This window comes from Pseudonaja textilis, chromosome 1, assembly GCF_049901715.1.
Source record: "Pseudonaja textilis isolate UNSWEBS1 chromosome 1, rPseTex1.2, whole genome shotgun sequence".
Taxonomy (NCBI): domain Eukaryota; kingdom Metazoa; phylum Chordata; class Lepidosauria; order Squamata; family Elapidae; genus Pseudonaja; species Pseudonaja textilis.
The window spans coordinates 228,783,032-228,805,769 of NC_141990.1; the positions used below are offsets into that span (position 1 = coordinate 228,783,032).

The 22,738-nt window shown below is 35.1% G+C and overlaps 1 protein-coding gene across 2 annotated transcripts in view; it reads right to left on the bottom strand.

The window, feature by feature from the left end:
* The window catches only part of LOC113440341 (NACHT, LRR and PYD domains-containing protein 3), a 111,180-nt gene that overhangs the window by 43,904 nt on the left and 44,538 nt on the right, over window positions 1-22,738 (bottom strand). For both annotated transcript variants that reach the window (XM_087919413.1, XM_087919409.1), the window contains one exon: window positions 16,198-16,368. In XM_087919413.1, the coding sequence (XP_087775539.1) occupies window positions 16,198-16,368 (171 nt within the window). The remainder of the gene's footprint in view (window positions 1-16,197; window positions 16,369-22,738) is intronic.

Sequence of the window (22,738 nt, forward strand, 5' to 3'; positions counted from 1 at the left end):
ACCAATGGCTTAAGGACAACCAAGGCAGTCTAACCTTGTGGGATGGATTAGCATGGAAGGGATTGAAACTGTATGTCCCAGCCATCCTAAAGCTACAAGTATTACAGCATAGTCACGACTCCCAGTTGGCTGGTCACTTTGGATTTTTGAAAACCCTTTGCTTAGCAAGGAGGCAATTTTGGTGGCCAAGAATGAAAGCAGATGTGGAGGACTATGAAAAAAGCTGTTCCACTTGTGGAGCCATGAAAACTAGACCAGGAAAACCACCTGCAAGTAGCTGACCTCAGCCAACCATGGGAGGAGTGGTCATGGATTTCATAGTTGAACTTCCCGAGAGTGGGAAAAGCACAGTCATTTGGATAGTGATAGATCTATTCTCTAAGCAAGCTCATTTCGCCGCTAGCTCCAGATTACCCACAGCTAAGAAACTGGTGAGAATGTTCATCCAGCAAATCTATAGATTGCATGGAGTGCCTCGCCAGGTCATTTCTGACAGGGGAGTCCAATTTACAGCAAAGTTCAGAAGGAAGTTTCTATGATCCATTGGATCCTTTCAAGGACTGAGCTCTGCTTTTCTTTTTTTCTTTCTTTCTTTCTTTTTTAAGTTTTAAAATAGACTTTATTTACAAAAGATTAAAACATAAACAAACATGCAAATATGTAAAAATAAAAAGAATATAAATAGAACAATAAACATATTTCTTTCTATTACATTTGATATTACGATTGATAGCTCATAGTAAACAGTAGTAAGTAATCATTGGCAAGTATTCCTTATCCCTTATCAATTACCTATTAATTAATTAATTAATTAATAATATATTATTCTGCTATTACTATTGGATTATAACTGTATAATATTTATATAATAGACAAGAAGCTTGAAAACGTTATTATTATACATTCAATGTATACAACTGTAGTATGTGTCCTGGGTTCATTTATCCTGTATACCTTTTTTCTTGCACTCTACCCAGATGTACCAATTATCCCAAATCATATAATACTCTGACTCTTCCTTCCCATTTAATTTAAGCATGAGCCTCTCCATTTCGGCGCATTCGTAGCTTTTTTGAATAATAATATGTATCGGTGGTACATCGGGCCTTTTCCAATATTGCGCTAAAGAAATCTGTGCCGCTGTTAATAAGTGGATGATCAGATATCTTATTTTGGGAGGGTATTCCCCTTTAATCATTCCCAGGAGGAACAGTTCTGGTTTCCACTCCATTCCGCATTCAATAATTTCTTCTATCCATATTCTTATCCTTGTCCAATATTTTTTAATCTCAGGGCATGTCCACCAAAGATGGAAATAGGTACCAAGTTTCTCCTTGCATTTTCAATAGCTTGGATTTGCTGTTGGATATATTTTAGCTAATCTAGAAGGTGCCAGATGCCATCTATATATCATTTTATATAAATTTTCCTGATATGGTATTGATTTTGTAAATGTAAGATTTTTTTTGCCAAATTTCCTCCCAATCATCCAAACCTATATTATAACCGAAGTTTTTTGCCCAAGCTAACATTGGTCCTTTCACAATTTCCTCAGCTAATTCATACTCTAGTAAAAAATTATACAATTTGGATATCATATTTTTTTCCGGGTCCAGGAGTATTTTATCTACTTGAGTATCTTTTGTTTCAAATCCGTGTTCTTTTGCATCCCTAATATGTCTCATTTTCATTTGAAATTAGGACCAGTTGTCAATAATTATTCCTTGGGTTTTTAGTGCCTGAATCAATTTAAGTGATCCCTCATTATCTAATATTTGGTGGTATTTAAGCTTTTTGCTAATGTCCATCGTGTTAGGATGGAACATCACCTCCATTGTTGAAAGCCACCTCAGGATTTTAGTATAATGGTTTCTTCTAATATCTATCCAGATTTTAATCAAGGATTTACGTAAAGTGTGTCTGGAGAAATGTGAATGACTGTTATTTGGGTTCCACAAAAATGCGTGCCATCCTATTTGCAAATCATGGCCCTCAGTATTAAAATTCTTTTGTTTTCCAATTTAATCCAGTTTTATCCACACTAGTGTGGTCGCTTCGTAGTAGGTCTCCCAGGCAGGGAGACCAAGGCCACCTCTGCTTTTATTGTCTTGTAAATAGATTTTTTTTATTCTCATTTTTTTTCCTGCCCAAATGAATTTCATAATGATTTTGTCTACTTCTTTAAAAAAAAAAACTCCAATAGTACCAGAATTGTTTGAAATAAATACAAGATTTTGGGTAGGACATTCATCTTAATCATTGCTATTCTACCTAATAGTGAAATTTGCATTTTATTCCACTTTTCCAAATCCTTTCCAATTTGTTGTAATAATTTGGTATAATTGTCCTCCCTCAGGGATAATGTTCTAGGTCTTAGCCCAATGCCTAGATATTTAATCTTATTCAGGATTTGTAATCCCATCGTTTCCTCTAGTTCTTTTTGCTTACTGTTTGTTAGGTTTTTAACTAACAATTTGGTCTTTTCCCTATTAATTTTTAATCCTGCCAATTTTCCAAATTTGTCTATTTCATTTAATAATACTGGTCCTGAGTCTATTAGTTCTTCTATGACAAATACCATGTCATCCACAAATGCTTGTAATTTGTACTCTTGACTTTTAATTTTTGTTCCCTTAATTTCTTTGTTCAATCTTGTTCTGTCCAATAATGTTTCTAGGATTGTTATGAAGAGCAGAGGTGACAACGGGCATCCCTGTCTGACACCCTTCTTTAGCTCAAATAGTTTGGTAGCTTCTTTGGTTCGTTTGGTTGCCTTTTGTGTGGCAAAAATTGAATTTAGCATATTTGCAAAATTACCACCAAATTTCATCAGGTTAAGCTGGTGTTTCATAAACTCCCAGTTGAGGTTATCAAGGGCCTTTTGTGCATCCAGGAAGACAAGGGCCACTTGATTTCCTGTGTCCAGTTCATAAAATTCTAATATATCTATTATCGTTCTCATATTATACCTAATCTGTCTCATGGGAAGTAATCCATTTTGGTCAGGGTTAATTTTGTCATTGAGCAGTTTCTTTAGTTTTTCTGCCATTGTAGTATTGAAAATTTTATAGCCTGAGTTTAGAAGAGATATTGGTTTATAGTACTTTATTTGATTGGCATTGCACTTTGGGGATTAGTGTTATATACACTTCCTTCCATGATTCTGGAATTTTAGCTTCCAGTAATAACCTCATTGCAGATATCTAACAACACATTCTCTAATACCACTCCTATCTCTTTATATAACTCACTTGGAAAATCATCTGGGGCTTTATTGTTCTTTTGTTTTTTGATCACCTCTTTTAGTTCATTCAAAGTTATTTCTTTATTAAGTAACCCCTTTTTATCCTCTGATAGTGGATGTATAGCTCCTTCTTTCAAATATTCTTCTATTTTGTTTAAATCTACTTTATCTTGTTTATATAAATTCTCAAAATACTCTCTTACAGTTACCTTCTTTTTTTCCAGATCAGTCTCTATTACTCCATTTTTGTTCACTAATTGGTATATTGTTCTTTTTTGATTTTCTTTTTTTAATTTATATGCTAGCCATCTATCAGGTTTATTTGCATGTTCAAAATAATTCTGTTTTGTATATTGTAGCTTCTTAATTAATTTCTCCTGGTCTAAAATATTCATTTCATGCTTTGCTAGCACCAGCTCATTTCTAATTTGCTCATCTCCCGGAGTTTCCATTTGTCTGTTCTCCAAATCTTCTATTTTGTTTATTAGGGTATTTTGTTTTTCCCATCTTTTTTTATTTCTATTTACTATATATGCTATAGATATTCCCCTTAAATACGCCTTTGTTGTGTCCCAAAGATTCTGCAATGAGGTATCCTGTTTTTTATTCAATTCAAAAAAACCCAATTAATTCCTCCTTAATTTTTTGGGTGTAACTTTTTTCTTTCAATAGTTGTGAATTAAGTGCCCATCTACTTTTCTTATGGATTTAGACCTTCCAATCTATCTGCAGCGGGTTGTGGTCTGCCCAGGTGTTAGTTAAAATCTTTATTTCCTGGATCTCCTTAAATAAGTCACTGTTTACCCATGCCATATCCAATCTAGGCCATGATTTATGCGGACTGGAGTAGAAAGTGAACTGAGTCACTCCTGGGTTTAGCTTCCTCCAAGCACCCACTAATTCTAGTTCTTGAGCCATCTCAAAAAAACTTTTGGGCTATATATGCCAGGTTTTTTATGCTTTTGTTCACATGCATAATCTTGATTGTTATTTGCGATTGCGTTGTAGTCTCCAAAAATACAAATTCTTGGCTTGCCAATTTCTATCAATTTCTCATATAAAGTTTTATAAAATTCATTCTGATTTTTATTAGGGGCATATATCCCCACTAACAGCATATTTTTATTTTGTAGGACCACCTCTACCATTAATATCCTCCCCATTGTATCATTATAAATTAATTTGAGGTTATTTCCTCTTTAATATACAGTACCACTCCTCTTTTTTTTCCTCTGTTATGTTGTGTACATTTCCCCCAATCTTTTATTTTGTAGATAGCTCTGATCCTGTTTTTTTATACGAACCTCTTGGAGGCATATTATATCGGCTCTCTGCTTCTCTGATTTGAAAAATATTCTCTTCCTCTTAGGTAGGTCATTTAATCCATTAATGTTCATCAATATTAGTTTCATTCCTCTGTCTGTTTAACCTCTAACTTTTATCCCTCGTTAGTTTTAGCCATTGTTTGACTCCTAGTTCTCACTCCTGTCTCTTCTTGAATGGCTATTTCTTCTCTTCTTTCCTTCTCTTTCTCTCTCTCCCTCCCTCTAGCTTTAGATTGTGATTCTTCTTGGCTTGAAGTCTCAGGCTCATCTCTACTACTCAGTTCCTCTTCTATTTCACCTATTTGTTCGAAGAAGTCTTGTACCTTTGTTAAACTGTCTATTTTTACTCTCTTCCCCTTCCATGTTGCCAAGATACCCTCTGGAGTGATCCATCTAAAGGAAATGCTCTTTTATTAAGATAATTAGTGAGGAATCGGTAATCTTTCCTTCTTGGCACCTGCTTCAGCACAATTACTTCTCTACCTTTATATTTTATTGTTTCTTCTCTTGAGATCCTGTAGATTATATCCATAACTCGCCTCCTAGCAAACCTAATATGAACTTCCCAGGGGAGTCTGTGTTTCACGTAACTTGTGTGAACTCTATACATGTCATCCAATTGTTTACTATCTCATTTTTATCTCTTTGTAAGTGTTCCGCTAGTATTTCGGCCATTGTCAATGCTAGGTTTTCCTCTCTATCTTCCTCCACATTCTGAAATCTGAGGTAATAGGAGGCTCTGTCCATCTTAAGGTGGTCTCTTCCATCTCTTTGTTCTGGTCTGTGATTTTTTGATCTATACTTTTTTAATCTATATTTTGATCTGATTTTTTGTTCTAGTTTCTTCTCCGTTTGGTTGGCTTGTTCTTCAATTATTCTAATCTTTTCTTCATTTATCTTGATGGATTCCTGGATCTGGCCTATTGTCACATCCAAGTTCCTGATTTCAATTTCAATTTCCCCTATTTCATTTTTCAATTCTGTTTTCATTGTTTCTCTATCAGCCCTACTTTCAGTGTGATTTTTTGATATCGACTCCTGGAATGCCAACATCATTCCTTGAATTGCCAGCAGGGTAGCTTGAACTGATTGAGTGCCAGTTGAGGTATTTGATTTCTCTGGGGCCAATATCCCTTCAATCGTTCGTTGTGTTGCTGGTGTAGGGCTAGGTAATGCTACTAATGGTACAGATTTTCTCCCAGTCTTTGTGATGGTGGTGGTACTTCTCGTCATACCTTTAATAATTCTATACCGTTCATCCACTATTCTAGTTATATTATCCCAGATTGTGTTACCAACTACCATCAACTTTATCAATATTTTATGCTTTTGATTTCCCTTATTAATAAATCTGAAATTCTTATTGTTGAATGGTTAAGTTAATTTCCAGTCCCTGTTTGTTTTAAAGCTTATTGCCAATTAATCAACTATGTACTCAAATGTTCAAAGCCTTATCAATCGTTCTTAAACTAACTTCTCAAGAATAAATTAAGGACTTAATAAATCTTAATAACTGTATTCTAATGTCAGATCTCAGATAGTCCAGTGATTAGTCTCATTAATCAACTGAATAAATATCCGACAGTGTTATAACCCGATATAAATATTTAAATTTGCTATAATATTTTGTTTATTGCTTTTCTAAATAAAGTATAAAATTCAAAATTTAAATTAACATTTCTTAACTCTTAATAGACCACAATATCCAACCAAGAGAGGGGGAAAAGAAAGAGAAAGAAAGAAAGAGCAATTGTTTATGTTGTCATTGTAATAATCAATGTACTAAATTCATTACAATAAATCAGCTATATATAAAGGGAAAGGGAAGAGGCGGGAATATCTAAAACAGAGAAATTACAAAGAAATTAAATTATAAGGTTAATAAATATCACTTTCCAGGCCAAATTATATATAGAATAACCAATCAGTATTAGTCTCTTATTATTATTTAAGTAGATAGATAGATATAGATATATTAAATATACTAAACAGATATATATACAATGAAACTATCCAAGCCCAGTAAATTCAAAGGAGGAATAAATACTTCAAGGGGGGGGGGGGGGATAAAATCTCTTAATATCTCACTGTCACCTTAATATCTTAATATCTTACTATTAAATAATAATGAATACCTAAATACCTAAATAGTTAACTCTATTCAAATTTTAAATACAATAATAGAAACAGCAAAATAGAAAATATTTATCCAGCTTATTTTGTATCGATTTTATTCCGTTCTCAGTTCTATTAATCACTCCAGTTACATTGATATAATTTACCGAGGTCTGCTACTTTCAATGGCTGCCTCCAAAGTCTGCACCGTCACTCCTCAAAGCTTTCTTAAAGTTCTGTCCAAGTCCCAAGTCCCTTTCTCAAGCGGAATAGATTCAATAGTCTTGCTTCAAGCACTTGATGACAGAGGGCTCCTTCCAGTAATATCCCCTTATCTCTCCTTCTTGATTTTCTTGTTGTATTTCCACTATTTCCCAGCGTTGGGGGTAGAAAACTAGATTGCTGCAGCCACTTTCCACCTTCACCTCTTTCACTCTGGGTTTCAGTAATACAAGCAGTTCTTCTTCCCACTATACTCCAGTTATAATTCAAAAGATGTTTCTCATACCGATAGCTTGCCCGATCTCAGCTTGCTATCTCCTTGCTGCTTCCTTTCTTTTCTGGTTCATCGCGTCTTCGGGTCTGCCTGTGCTGGGCTGACTTCTTCCATCTTGGACTTCGGGATCTCTTCTTCACTGCCTCGGGATCACAACTCCCGATTGGGCTCCAAGAGTCTCCCCTCACTTTGGTGATCCCTCCAGGATCCAACCGCACCATGAACGGCTATCCAAAGGCAAAAAAACCTGATGCGGGAGAGCAGGACAGAGTTCCCCTGCACCACCACAATGCGACGTCACTGGAAGTCCTGAGCTCTGCTTTTCATCTGAGCATGAATGAGGCCATGGAATAAATGAATGCCATGGTGGAGCAGTACCTCAGGTGCTACATGGACTATTAATAAGACAGATTTTCTTATTTTCTTAATTGGGCAGATTTTCTACCATTCACAGAAGTAGTGTGAATCAATGCAGTCCACAGCAGCATAGGATCAACCCCTTTCCAAATCACCAGTGGATGGACTTCATGCCCATGTCTGAGTTACCCTGAGATCCTCCATCCTCAATGACCTTAACCGAGTGGATGGACTCACTAAAACGGGGCTAAGCAAGCCCTTACTGAAGCCACAGAGAAATATAAATGCCAGGCAAACAAACACCGATCTCATCAAGCTTTCTTTAAAGTGGGAGACTGGGACTTCCGGTGGCAAGGCAAGGACGAGCAGAGGTGCAGAAGCCCGTCTGCGGTTTCAGTTAATCTCTTTTTGCGGTTGTTGCGATCCCTCAAGGGTGCTCAAATCCCGGAGAGATTCGTGTCAGTGTGGGGGAAACTTGGGCTGCAGTGTGGGGAAGGCAACCCTCCTGCAGTGAAGAGGAGCCCTACAGAGCCCAACGAGCAAGACACAGCTGCCTATCAATGGTGGCTCCGAAGTCCGGATTGCCTCCGATGTGAAAAGTGAGTAAGTGACAGTTCGTGAGATCGGTGGAGAAAAGGGTGGCAGTAGGAGTTTAATGGTGGAGAGGAAGAATGGCAAGTTATAATCTTTCGTACTAGTGTCTGTCGGAAGCTTGAAAGGAAAGCGGCTAAAAAGCGGAGGCTAGACAAGCATGGGCGAAAAGGTCTGGCAGACCGAAGTGAAAGTGTGGATTATAACAAATGAAAAGGGAAGTCTACGAAGCCAGGAAAATACTGCTTGGAAAGAGTCTGAAAGCTGTGGAAGATTTAGAACACTCTTTTTGACTGTTACTTTGATGGCCTTTCTCGGATAAACTTTATTAAAACAAAGACGAGAAGATGAGCGAGGCTGATGTAGAAGAAATAGCGTGGCGCTATATGAGACATTTAGAAACTCCGAAGTTACTGCAACAAAATATCGAATACCAACTGTTTAATAGACCTCTTAACAGATCCTAGGGAAACTCTATTTTATTTTATTCTAACTGAAGAAGTGGTCGTATCTGAAGGAAATTAAAGTATTGAACTTAGGAACACTTACAAAAAAAAAGAGTAACTTGGAAGTTTCGGAAGATACTGACTGATTGCAGTCATTATTCAGCACTTTTTACCTCCCTACTTCCAGTGTGTTTGAAGACGGTGGACTAAAACTGATTTAAAAATCCCGTCTTCCTATTGCTCTCCTTTTCTTTTCTTTTCTTTTTTTTTGTATAAATTAGTTTAATTCTTTTCCTCCTCTTCTATTTACTGATTTTCTGGTGTTATGATGAATTATTTCTCTCCTTTTACTTTCTCTCTATAACGACTATAAATTTATCCATTGAGGAAAGGAGTACTGACTGTTATATTAGATTGCTAGATAACTGATTTAATTGTTTTGATTAATCTACAAATAACAGGGATAGATATATTTTGACCAGATCTATAGGGAAAATAGTAAAAACATTAAGAACTATTTAACCAATAAGTATAAGACTTAATATTTAATATTCAATATCTTAATAGTATAATTTATTGTGTGATTATAATTAATCTAGTGGGGAAGGAAATATTACTGTTTATGTTTAAGAATATTGGTATCTAACAATATTTAGAATATCTGATACTTAAAATAGGGTTAGATAAGGTTAGATAAGAATACATATATATTTACAATACTGACAAAGGCATAAAACCTAATCTTGGTTAGATTTGATATACTATTTATTATATATATTTATTATATGGAATGTTATATAGTGCTGTATAGTGTTGCATAGAAGTTGAACATAGTCTTCATGAAATTTAATCCTAATTTAGAATTAGGATTAAAAATAACATATATTTATATATTTCTGTAACCAGTTAAGAATACAGAATACAGTTACCCGGTAGATAGGTGGACTAAGCAATTAGACACTGGACAATTCTAATATGGGGGTTATAAAACTGAATGGTAATTTGGGATAATATAACTAATATAATCCAACAACAGAAACAAATACTAAAAGAAATGACTTCTACAACTACAACAGCTTTGAAAACTGGAAGGAAGGCTACCCCAACATTAACAACTACGTTGGCAACAGCTTCGCCCACGGTTCAAAAAACCATAGAAGAAATGCTACCAGTGGAAAAACAAGCCAATGTCTCGAATGCCAATATTCAATCAACTTTGTTAACCCTACAAGAATCGATGATGAAACTACAAGAAATAATGATAAAAAATCATAACGAGACAAGAGCAGATATTAGTGAATTAAAAGAGGAGATGGGGAAATTAAAAGCAGAAATGAAAGCGGACATTTTTAAAGTAGAGGACAAAATTGGAATACCACAACAGGCCTTGGAAAAAAAATGAAGCAACAATAAAAGAAGTAGAGACAACGACTGAAAGAACCAAAAGGAAATTAGAAAGGGTAGATGAAGAATTAAAAAAATGTGAGTAAAGAAATGGAAGACTCGTTGGTCTATCTAGAGATGGACAAGGTGGCTACATACTTGAGATTCCAAAATGTTGAGGAATCCAAGGAAGAAGATCTGGAGCAGCTAATGGCAGAAATATTGGCTGGACTATTGGAAAAGGATAAAGATGATATTCTAAGGGAATTTGATGAAGTCTACAGGGTCAGCACCAACTATGCGAGACGCCATAAATGCCCGAGAGAAGTCCATATATGCTTTGTGAGCAGGAGTGTCTGGGATATTATATTTAGGATGTCTAGAGATGGAACAATTATGTATAAAGGCAAAGAAATTTTGTTTCTCAAGCAAATTCCAAGAAAAGTAAGATAAATAAGGCGAGACTATAAATTTCTAGCTGCTTATCTAAATCAGAAAAGAATTCTATTTAAATGGTTAATTCCAGAGGGGATGTTAGTTTCATGGAAAGAAAGGAAAATTAAAATAGATTCTATGGAAAGGGCCCAAGAATTTTATGAACGACTAGTAGGTATGGAAGATCAGAGTAGTAAGGAGGAATTGGAAATAAATTCACAGGAAGATCAAAGTCACCACAGAAATAAAAAAGAAGGATCCTTAAGAAACCAAGGGAACGTTTATTCATATCAGGAGAGAGAGGAAACTAGTCCCCAGCAAACACAAGGAGAGACCAGAGTTATTATGAGACAAAGAGCGAAACAGACTTAATTAAATGGAAGAAGAAAAGAAACTTCTATCAATTAATATAAATGGCTTAAATTTGACAACAAAAAGGAAAAGGATAATAACTAAATTAATCAAACACAATGCCGACATAATATGCCTACAGGAAACTCACACAAGGAAAGTAGATGAAAGATATCTAGACTGCCCGAAACTAGGGAAGCTATTTACCACACCAGCAGACACGAGAAAAAAGAAAGGGATTGCAATATACGTTAAAGAAGATCTGAAAGCAGATTTAGTTTGGTCAGACCCTGAGGGAAGAACTTTGGTTTTACAGATCTGGATTAATGCTATTTCAATTCTATTAGTAGTAATCTACGCCCCGAATGAAGATCAGAAAGAGTTCTTTAAATATTTACATCAAAAAATAATAGGATTTGAAAAAAGGAATATTTGTATTAAGGAGATTTCAACTCTATTGCTGATTATCAAAAGGACCATAGCAATGGGGGAAAGAATAAAAAGGGGGAAAGAGAGCTCCCTAAGACATGTAGGGAAATGATGAAGGAGTTAAATTTGGTGGATCTATGGAGAAGGCTATATCCTGAGGAAAAACAATTCACATTTTACTCTAACCCGTATCAAATATGGACAAGAATTGACATGGCATGGATGAATGGGGAAATAGCAAATGAGATAAAAGGAATTGAAATTTTACCAAATGAATGGGCAGATCATAATCCAATTCAAATAATCTGGAAGGGGAGGAAGAAACCAAAGAAAAGATGGTCATTAAATACCCAATTAATAAGAGAAAAAGATTATACTAACAAACTTAAGGACGAAATAAACTACTTTTTAAAGGAAAATGACAATGGTGTAACTTCGAAACCAAACATTTGGGATACATTGAAGGCAGTAATAAGAGGTATAACAATCTCTTAAAATGCTATGAGGAATAAAGAAAAATATGCCCAGCAAAATAAATTACAACAACAAATTAAGGAAATAGAAACTCAATTACAAAAGACCCCTAAGCATCTAAGAATACAGAATCAGATAATATCTGCTAAACATAAATTGAATTTAATTGAACAAGAGAAAATGATAATAAATTTGAAAATGACTAAACAAACATATTTTGAGCATGCTAATAAGCCAGGAAGATGGTTATCTTATAAATTAAAAAAAAAAGAAAGAAAAGAGATTGATCTACCAATTAATTGATGGGAAGGGCGACATACAACAAGAGATAGAACAGAAAAAAGACATCGTACATAAATACTTTGAAGAGTTATACAAAAAGGAAGAAGTTAATGAGGATAGAATAAGAAATTACTTAGATGAAATGAAAGATAAAGCAATTGGGGAAGAATTGATAGAATTATTAAATAAAGACATTACTTGGTCCGAACTGAAATCAGCAATAGAGAATCAGGAAAACAATAAAGCCCTGGGGCCAGATGGGATTCCGGGAGAGCTATATAAGGCAACCGCAGAACAAATTGGACCCCTTATGATGGAAGTTTTTAATGATGTCTTATTGGCAGCCAGAATGCCAGACTCATGGAGGGAAGCACTGATTTCGTTGATCCCAAAGGAGGAATCTGACCTTAGATATATTAACAACTACAGACCAATCTCACTACTAAACACTGACTACAAAATATTCACCTCTATCATAGCTAACAGATTCAAACGAATTTTAAATTTGTATATACATGAAGACCAAAATGGATTTCTCCCGACTAGACAGATAAGGAATAATTTAAGGACAGTAGTAGATGTTTTAGAATTTTATGAAGCCCACCCCGTTTTTAGATGCAGAAAAGGCATTCAATAATTTAAATTGGCAATTTTTAATTCAAAAAATTTATAATATGAATTTAGGCACTAAATTTGAAAACATTATAACAACTATTTATGACACACAACAAGCCAATATCATAATAAATGGGGAATATACTCGCCCAATAAAAATAGAAAAAGGAGTCAGACAAGGTTGCCCACTCTTACCCCAGCTCTTCATATTCTTTTTAGAAACACTATTAACATGAATTAGACAGAACTCAGAGATAAAAGGATTAAAGGTTAAAAAAGAAGAATACAAATTGCAAGCATTTGCCGATGATATGTGTTTTTTTTATTGAGGAACCAGTAGAAAGAGGACAAAAATTGATAAACGAACTAGAACAATTTGGAGCAGTAGCAGGACTCAAAATTAATAGGAGGAAAACAAAATTAATGACTAAAACTTTAACAGAAAAACAGAAAAAAGATTTAGAAGAAGTTATGGGAATACAGGTGACAAAGAAAGTTAAATATTTAGGAATATGGCTGACAGCACATTGCAAGACACTTAAGGAAAATAATTATGACAAACTGTTGCAACAAGTAAAGAAAGACCTAGAATCATGGGCCAGGCTGCAACTTTCACTATTGGGCAGGATTGCTTCTATTAAAGTGAATATTCTTCCAAAATTTTTATACTTATTTCAGACGATTCCAATTAAACTACATAGAATTTTTTTTGAAGAACTTAATAAAATAACTGTTAAATTTATTTGGCAAGGGAAAAAACTAGAATAAATTTAAAGGCAATGCAGGATATGAAGAGCAGGGGAGGGTTGGCACTTCCAAATTGGGAATTGTATTATATGGCTGCTTCCTTAGTATGGCTAAAAGACTGGGTGAACTTAATTAATAAGAGAACTCTATTTTTAGAAGGCCACGATTTGCAGAGGGGGTGGCACGCCTGTTTATAGGAGGTAGGGAAAGTTAATCAAACATATTTCTACAGACATTTAATTAGAGATTCATTATTAACTAATTGGAAAAAAATACGGAAAAAACACTACTTAAAAGTACCGATTTGGTTACTGACAATGGAGGCGATGATTCACCCAAACAATTTGGACATTACTAAAATGATTAAATATAAGGATTTATTGGATACACAAGGAAATTTGAAATCGCAACAAGAGCTGTAGGAGCAGGGATTTAAAACCAATCAGTGGGTATATCTTCAAATTCATAGTAGATACAAAGAGGATAGGAAAGAATTCGGAATTAACAATAAACTCCAGCAATTAGACAAAATTTTATTAGGATCAGGCAAGAAAAATATAACTAAAATTTACAACTATTTATTAGAAGTTGAATTAGAAGAAGAGACAGTTAAAGGGAATATGATAGCCTGGAGTAGGAACGTAGGACAGAGTATCACTTTAATAGAATGGGAAAAGATCTGGAATAGAAATAATAAGATTACAAAATTGGCAACATGTAAAGAAAACTCTTATAAAATGTTTTACAGATGGCACCTTCCTCCCTCGAGATTAGCGAAGATGCGCCCTAATATGAGTCCGAAATGTTGGAAATGTAAAAAAAAAGAAGGAACCTTTTTTCATATATGGCGGTCCTGTAAAGAAGCCCAAAAATACTGGCAAAGAATTAGAAATTGGCTGGAAGACATAACAAAAGAACAGTGAGTATAAACCAGAGTCCTTTCTCTTAGGGATTTTCGATAAACAACTATCAAAAAAAGTGAAGCACATAACAATACATATATTAACAGTGTCCAGACTAGCTTTTGCTCAATGTTGGAAACTCCCTCATATACCTACAGAACAGATGATCATCCAAAAAATCTCAAACTGTGCAGAAATGGACAAGCTTACTTTAGCCTTAAAAGATAAAGATTCTTCAATATATTATAACAGTTGGAATTGCTGGTATAAATGGCTAGAACAAAGACAGATTTTATATTATAACGCAAAAAAGAATAGGACAAATTCATACGAGTGAAATATAAATATACATATAGATAAGGTATGCCTATATGGCACAAACTAAGGAAAGAAAAGATAAACTGTCGAAAATGAGAATGTTTTTAAGTGTTTTTCCATTCTTTTTTCTTTTTCTTTTCTTTTTTGCCCTTCTATCTGTGTGTGTGTTGTCGATTTGTTTTTTAATTGTAAAATCAATAAAATTTGTTTTTTTTTAAAAAAAATAATAAAGTGGGAGACTGGGTCTACCTGACCACTAAGTACCTTAGGGTAAAATTACCTACAAAGAAATTAGGTCCGAAATTCCTAGGACCATTCCCCATAGTGAAAGTAATAAACCTAGTAATGGTACAGCTAAACTTTCTGCATTTGTTAGGGAAGATGCATCCAGTGTTCCATACAGCTTATTGAAACTAGCTGCTAGCTCACAGATAAGGCCAAGAGATCAACCTGCTCCCAGGTCAATTGTAGTACAAGGGGAAACCCATTATGAAGTGAAAAAAATATTGGACTCTAGATTTCATAGAAGTCATTTACAATGTTTAATCCATTGGAAGGGGTACCCTTTGTTTGAAGCCACCTGGGTGAAAAGCTGGAATGTGAAAGCAGATAGATTGCTGAAGCAGTTTCCCTGATAAGCCAAAGGGGCCTCCAGAGGTAAGGAGGTGGTTAGACCCTGGTCCCTAACCTCCTGTCACCTGTCTCCTTTCAGGACGTTCTCATCACTTTAGGGGAGGCAGCCTATCAGCCCTGGATCCATTTTAGGACGGACTTTACAGGGATTGTGACAGTGGGGGATGAGCGAGCTGTGGGAATGGGAGTGTAGCGAAGGGAGTATAGTCACAACAGCATTCTTTCACATGAGATCAAGGATGGGCTGCTGGCACCTGGAGGAGAATGACCAAACTTTGGCGACAGCTGAGCAAGGAGATTGATTGGGTCATGTGATGTGAATGTCACTGGACAGGGCAGTGTGTGAGTTTTAATTTGGATGGGGGGAAAATGTGGGATTTCAGATTCGGGTTTTCCCCAGATGTGCCAATATGACTTCTCTAATAAACTTTGATGGACTTTGTCTCAGACTTCTGAATTGTAGTGAAGGTTTACTTGGAATGCTGACAATCTGATGTACAAAGTGCTAGTTCAGTTCCCCTGAGCAGTGAGTTGCTTGTTAGACAAGATACAGCTTTTTTTTTTCTTAAGGAAGTCTGGTCTACTTTTTTTTCTGCAATTGCTATACCTGATGATGTTCCTTCTCCAGGTATCTGCATATGTCCTTCCAAGGGGAGAGTATGAAATTGTTTAGTTCCAGTGGGGCTGGACTAGACTGGACTAGGTTTGATTTGTTTCCTTCACTGAGTGACATGTTGCCATCGGTCTACCTTTAAAGGTTCATTCTTATGTTAGTTAATTGTTCAATATGATGTTCAATTTGGTTGCAATCTTTTTCCTTTAATTTGAGTTTCTCATTTTCTTGTTTAAGTTTCAGAGTGGCTAGGTATTGTCTCTAAGCCCTTTTCTTTTTCCTCTATTGTTTTTTCCTTACTGTGTTAAGTATTATAGGAACTGAACAGACTATGGTTATATAGGGCAGCTGAACTGCCTGTCCCTGGATATATTTTCAGAAGAGAAACAGTCAAGAGAAAGTAACAAACATCAAATTAAAAAAGAAACAATGATCACTTACCATAGTTTTTCTATTTTACAGTCTGGGTGTTGAAGCCCCTCACACAGCCTCTCCACGATTTTGACTTCTAAAATCTGGATCCACAACCATAACGTTTTCAAATTCTTGTTTTCCCTGAGTACATCTGCAAGATCCGTGCTGCCATATTGAAGCAGGTGTTTTGCGAAAAGCCTGCATATATGAAACCCCCCCCCCCAAATTACTATTATTTCTTGGGAAATAAATATAAACTATAGCCTTGAAGGAACTGAAGAGAATATTGAGAATATATTTATTTGCTGATAATGGAACTGTCTCTCCCATTTTAATAATTAATTTCAAACATTTATTTTAGATCCATCTGGACCCTTACTTTGTATATAACTTTCCAAAATCAATGTTCTCATTACCTTTTTGCTGTTTATTCCAAAATAAAAAACAAATTTTTTATTGCTTACATTTACATAAAATTGCTTTTGCTTAGGATTGAAGAACAATCACTTAGTATAATGAAACTTACTATTCTGAAGGTTTCTAATACAAAGCAGATAACAAGCAATTTCCAGAAGTGATTAAGAAAGGAGTTTGTGAACCCTGTGTCCTTGGACAAAGGTAGCAATTGCTTAGCACCCAGATCTTGGAGCTTGCCAGAGACCTTTATCCTATAGTCTCATGGGGTGCTGCTGTCTAGAGTGCTTAGGGGCAATCTTAAGCCCTCTCTCCTTGTCCAGAGAAGAATGCTGATTTTGCCATTGCTTCCCTGGAAATCTGGAAAGTCCAAATTATTCAATGCCAATAATAATCAAAGTAATATATAGTACATAGCAAATCTCTCTTGAAAGTAAGATGGAAATTAAAATTTTCAATGTAGATTAGCAACTACCTGACAAGTCAATATTAATATTAAAGCAGATTCCCAAAACCGTTAAGCATAAGAACGTTTCAAAGATAGCTATAGCAATAGCACTTAGATTTATATACCGCTTCACAGAGCTTTACAGCCCTCTCTAAGAGGTTTACAGAGTCAATATATTGCCCCCAACAATCTGGCTCCTCATTTTACCAACCTCAGAAGGATGGAATGCTGAGAACGTTGAGCTTAATGAGATTCAAACTGCCAAATTGCAGGCAGCCAACTAGATGCAGCCTGCAGTATTACATTCTAACCACTCTACCACCATGGCTCTTCTACAGATCTTTATTGTATTAAAGGAAGCTAGTAAACAATTGCAGAGAAAGTCCAGGAAGTATTAACAAGGTGATATTATTCACACAAATAATGAAGAAAGAATGAACAAAGGCTACAGGTCAGTGGTGGGATTCAAATTTTTTTTAATTCCCTCCCCACCCCACTAACCTCTTTCCAGCTCCATTTCCTATGCAGGGCAACAAAAGAAGACCCAGCTGATCAGCCGGGACTTGGGAGGCAGAGAATAGATGTGGGTGGGGCCAGTCAGAGGTGCTATTTGCCGGTTCTCCAAACTACTCATAATTTCCGCTACTGGTTCTCCAGAACTGGTCAGAATCTGCTGAATACCACCTCTGCTACAGATCTATACCTCTGTAGAGTCTAGATGCAGAATTTTTTTTAACAGAGTAATTGCTATCAGGTCTACAAATTGCTTAATGAAGATGTTAGGCTTATCCTAGCTTGGACGCTTAAGAAAGAAAGACCCTTTACTCCATTTGTAGCAAAGTGTATACTTTTATTAAAGCCAAATGGTTACAGCATAAGCAAAGCTGGAGCTAACTATTCCTCCATAAATCCTGATTTTTCCCTTTCTCCCGGACCCTTCCCCTTGACTATTCATAAATCTTCCCTAGTTTTCAGGACTTCTGGTTGGACTTCCTCACTGATGGACCAAAATCCATAATCGTCCATGGTTTCGGTTCGTGCTCTGCTGTCGGAGGGCCCCAATCATCCTGATTTGGGGGGCAGAGCTACCCCATAGAGGTGGCAAAGAAGGGGGAGACTGCCAACTGAGTCAAGGGGAGCTGCATCTCCCCTCCTCGGCTTGGCAAACACTCCCCTCCAAAGATGGCTGTAGCAGTGGTCAAGATGGCCATCCTGAAGAGGAAGAGCTGACCGGGATAAGAGTGTGCAGGAGCGATGAAGAAGAGGACAGCTTGAATGATCAGGCTAATCAGGTGCAACATCTAAATAAAAGGTACCATGGAATTAAATACTTAAGGATCTTTAAGAAAGACATTTAAAGTGGCAACAGAGAAGTGAAGAAAAAAAGAGGGAAATTTGACAGCTGAAACTTTGTACTTTGTAAGAGACGTCTGAAGATGATATTTATTTAAATTGGTAGATATACTATCCTCACACTAAATAGGCAAATCTAAAGCTGAACTTGAACACGTCAAAGGAAAAAATAAAGAATTTTGAATTTTAAAAGCCATTAAAGAGAAAAGGGAGGGGGTGTGTGAAATTTAGACATAGCAGAGTGTGCCATCTAGTGGCAAAAGGAATTACTCGTGAATTATTATTTTTTCTTTCACTTGATTCACTTAAAGGACTGATACAAAGTAAGTGAAACCTTACTACAATAAAATAGAGCCCCTGGAAAGTGAAAGTGAATTGTTGAAGTTTGAAACAAAGAAAGAAGCAAGAAGAAATTGTTCTGGGACTCTTTGGTGACCTTGGAATATATAAAAATTTTGGATATTAGATTACTTGATGAACTAATCAAAATTAACTTTTGGAAATAACTTTTAGACATTGGTTGAATTAAATTACTGGACAGAAGTGTTTAAAGATGGCAGAACTTTTTCTGGACTTTTTCTGGAATTAAAAATAGAACTAAGAAACATGAAGAAAAAGCTGCAAGAGAAAGGGAAATTGCTTGGCTTTGCTCTACAATTTTTAGAAATTGTAGAAATTTAGCGAGTATGAAGAACAACAAGGAGTACCAGAAGGAGAGGAAGAGCTGAATGAAGAAGAGGCCATCTTTAACAAACAAGTGGAGCAACAAGGGTTAAAGAGAAAAGGGAAAAGAATGGGAATTAAGAATTGGAGATTTGAGGAGGTAATAAAAAAAGGGAATAGTTTGAAAACCAAACAAAATACAAGGAAAAAGCAGAAAAGAGAATTACCAAAGGAAGCTTTAAAGAGGGAGGGGGATAAAAACTGGAGTAAGAAATGGAGCAGAAAAATAAAGGGGAAAAGAAATAATAAGAAACAGAATCAGGAAGTAAAGAAATATGGAAATTGAACAAAAATGAAAAGAAATTGTTTATTTTAAACACACAAAGATAATGGTTAACTAAGAATTAAGAGAGAGGATTCTGCAAGGTGATAAGGGGTAGTATAAATTTGTTAGAAATAATAAACTATTTAGAAAGTAGGAAAATATAGATCATTAAAGTGGAAGATTGGAACTGATATTGTTTGATACTGGAATGCTCGTTATTTGTTAAATTAAATATAGAGATAAATGGAATAAATGTGAAAGAAAGAGAAAACACGAGAAATTTATTAGCTACGTTTGATTAACATATGGAATATAATTGAAATGAATTATGAGGATTGTTGTAAAGGGACTATAAATAGAGACAAATGGAATGAGGTGAAAAAAGAAAAGTGATGATATGTTTATTAATTATGCTCAATGAATCACAGAATACAGTTGAAATGAACTATAAGAATGGTGTAATGAAATTAATATCAATTTCTATGATGAATTGAACAGATTAATCTTTCTTTTTGAAATTAGAAATGTATTTAAGGTAATTCAAGAGGAAAGTACCATGTGGAATCTGACTGAAAAGCTATATATTTTTTTTTAAAGCAAATTTTATTAATTTTACAAAACAATATACAAACAAACAAAACATAAAATATGATGACATAAGAAATCTTTTTCTAAAAAAACCAATACAACATCTTATTTAAAGACAGAATTATTCCAAGTTATCACATTTCCATACAAACACAATTTAGTATATATAGTTACCTTATCTGTTCATCTTCATATCTTATCCTGAACTTCTCTTTATTACTCCCTTTCCTTCTATTTATTCAAGTTATATCTCTTTAACTTTAGATTGTATACATTTTTTATATCCATCTGTCTTATACAATTTCATTATTTTCTTCCAATACAAAAACAGACAAGACATAAAACATAAAAACATAAAACATCTTTTCTGAAAGTTGCTTGATCCCCGGTTAAAACTCATCGTACAGACACCACTTCAAAAATCATGTTCCTTTTATATATCATTCCATATCTTATTACCGTTTTCCATTTTCTATATAGCTTCTTCCTTTTTTTAACTCTCTTGGTTTTATTCTACTTATCTCATCTCAGTTCAAGTCATAATACTTATAATTCTTTGTCTGTTCTCAACTATCCATTCATCTTTTCTCTTTAAACAAAACTTCTCCTGTACACTGATTGGAGTATGACGCCTTTAACTCTTTCCCCTAACCTAATAATACTTAATATCACACATAACTTGTATTGGGATTCTGTTTAGCACATCCTAAAGTTACACAATATATTATAGAGAGAGAAAAAGAGAAAAAAGAAAGAAAGAAAGAACAGCAATAACAAAGGAACAAATTTATAAATATATAATGTAACTAGTACCCCTGTCAATACCATTTTAATCATACATATTAATAATCATTTATATCTTAAACATTTTATTCTAAAAATGCCTATAATAACACAATCTTATATACCTTACAGAATCCCTTTTTCAATTAGATTTACCCATTGTCTCTAAATGAATTTTGTTTCTTTAAATCTTGCTTCCCATCATTGAGACTTCTCACCCCGTCCTTTCTCCCTTGCTTATTCTTTTCCTTACCCTTTTTACCCCTTTGTCTCTCCACCTCCCTTTTCTTCTTCTGCTTTCCCCCTTTCTGTTGTTTTCTAACCTTATATCCACCTTTCAACTCATTTTTATCTTTTTTGGTTGTTTTTTTAGGTTTTAAAATCCCTTTTTTCTTTTCCTCTTTCTTCTCCTCCCCAAATAGGATCACATGTTCATCAAAGATGATTTCTTCTTTGTTCCAATTATCCTGCTGCGCAATCAATTCTCCATAAGAATGTACCACCATTTCTAGAGATTGAAAAAGAATGCCCAAAGTATCTTTCCAGTCTTGTTCTTCCTTTTTATATTTTTGATATTCAGTTTTGGATTCATCCAAGGATAATGCCATTATAAAGAGGAAAATTTTTTCCCAAAACAACCACCCAAGTGTTTTTAAACAAAGAAAAAAAAAAGATTTCCCAAAAGATCCAGTTACCAAACAATCCAGATAAACTATTTTTTTTAGTACTTTTTCCCTTCTTCCATTTCTTTTTCTGGGGTTGCTATTAAGTCACAAAATTCCAATTGAAATATGTCTTTTTGAAGTCTTATTAATGTTCAAATGGCTCTTTAAAATTCTAGGCAGTCTGCTCCTTATTTTCAAATTCTACTTCAATTTTTTTCCTCTCCCTTCCCACTCACAGCAAAAGAAAATTTTTTCTTTAAATATTTAGAAATCCATATCCCTTTGGCATTAGCATAGTCTTTAGCATTTAGCATAGCTTCAATGCGGGTTTTCTGATTTCTCTCAGAGCTGTTCCGTTTGGAAGGAGAGTGAAAAGAAAAAAAGTTTTCCCTTTAATATCCATTCGCTGCTTACTCAGTCTGGGAACAATGTATCTTTAATAAGTATTAAATACCAGGATACTTTCACTGTTACTTTGTCTGGGTCAGCAAAGATCACTTTCACTTCTTCACAAGCTCCTCCAGCACTTTCTTTTTCTGGCTGAGCTCTTCTATGTGGCGGCCATTACAGACTGCCGCTCAGCTGCCTTCGGAGAGGGAGATTTAGCCGGTTAGGGAAGAGAAATGCTATGTCTCTCGTCCCTGCCAGAGCTCCCCAGTCTTCACCACCTTCTGCAAAGGTGGCTTAGCCCCGAAGCCAAATGGCTCGGGGCACTCAGGCAGTGAACACAGGCAGGGACCGCACACAGTCGCGGATTCCTACCTTCACTGAAGCGCCACAAACCGGAAGAGCCAGAAAAGCTATATATGTTATGTAGTTGTTAGGAGATGATTATTATAAATGTTTAAGGTGATACTTAAAAGTTGAATGTTTAATGGGATTTGAAAGAGAATTAATTATAAGCTATAGGGTTGGCACATTTTAATTGGCAATTATAGGGGAAATATTAGTTTTGTAATGTTTGAAATGAGGTGGATTTTTTTGGAAATGATGAAATAAGAATGTGCAATGAAATGGTAAACAGGACAGATAAAAGTATAGGTATAATTAATATGAAAATATGAGAACTTTTTAAAGGGAAAAGAAATAGGTTAAGATATGAATGGGAAATCTATAAAATAAGTCTGAGGGAAATGATAGAGAACATACAAAGTAGTGGTAAGATATGTAATTAAATATGAAAGATGAATATGTAATCAAAGCAGAGGAGGTATTGAGCCAGTTCTTGCCAGTTCTGGAGAACCAGTAGCGGAAATTTTGAGTAGTTTGGAGAACTGGCAAATACCACCTCTGACTGGCCCCACCCCATCTATTCTCTGCCTCCTGAGT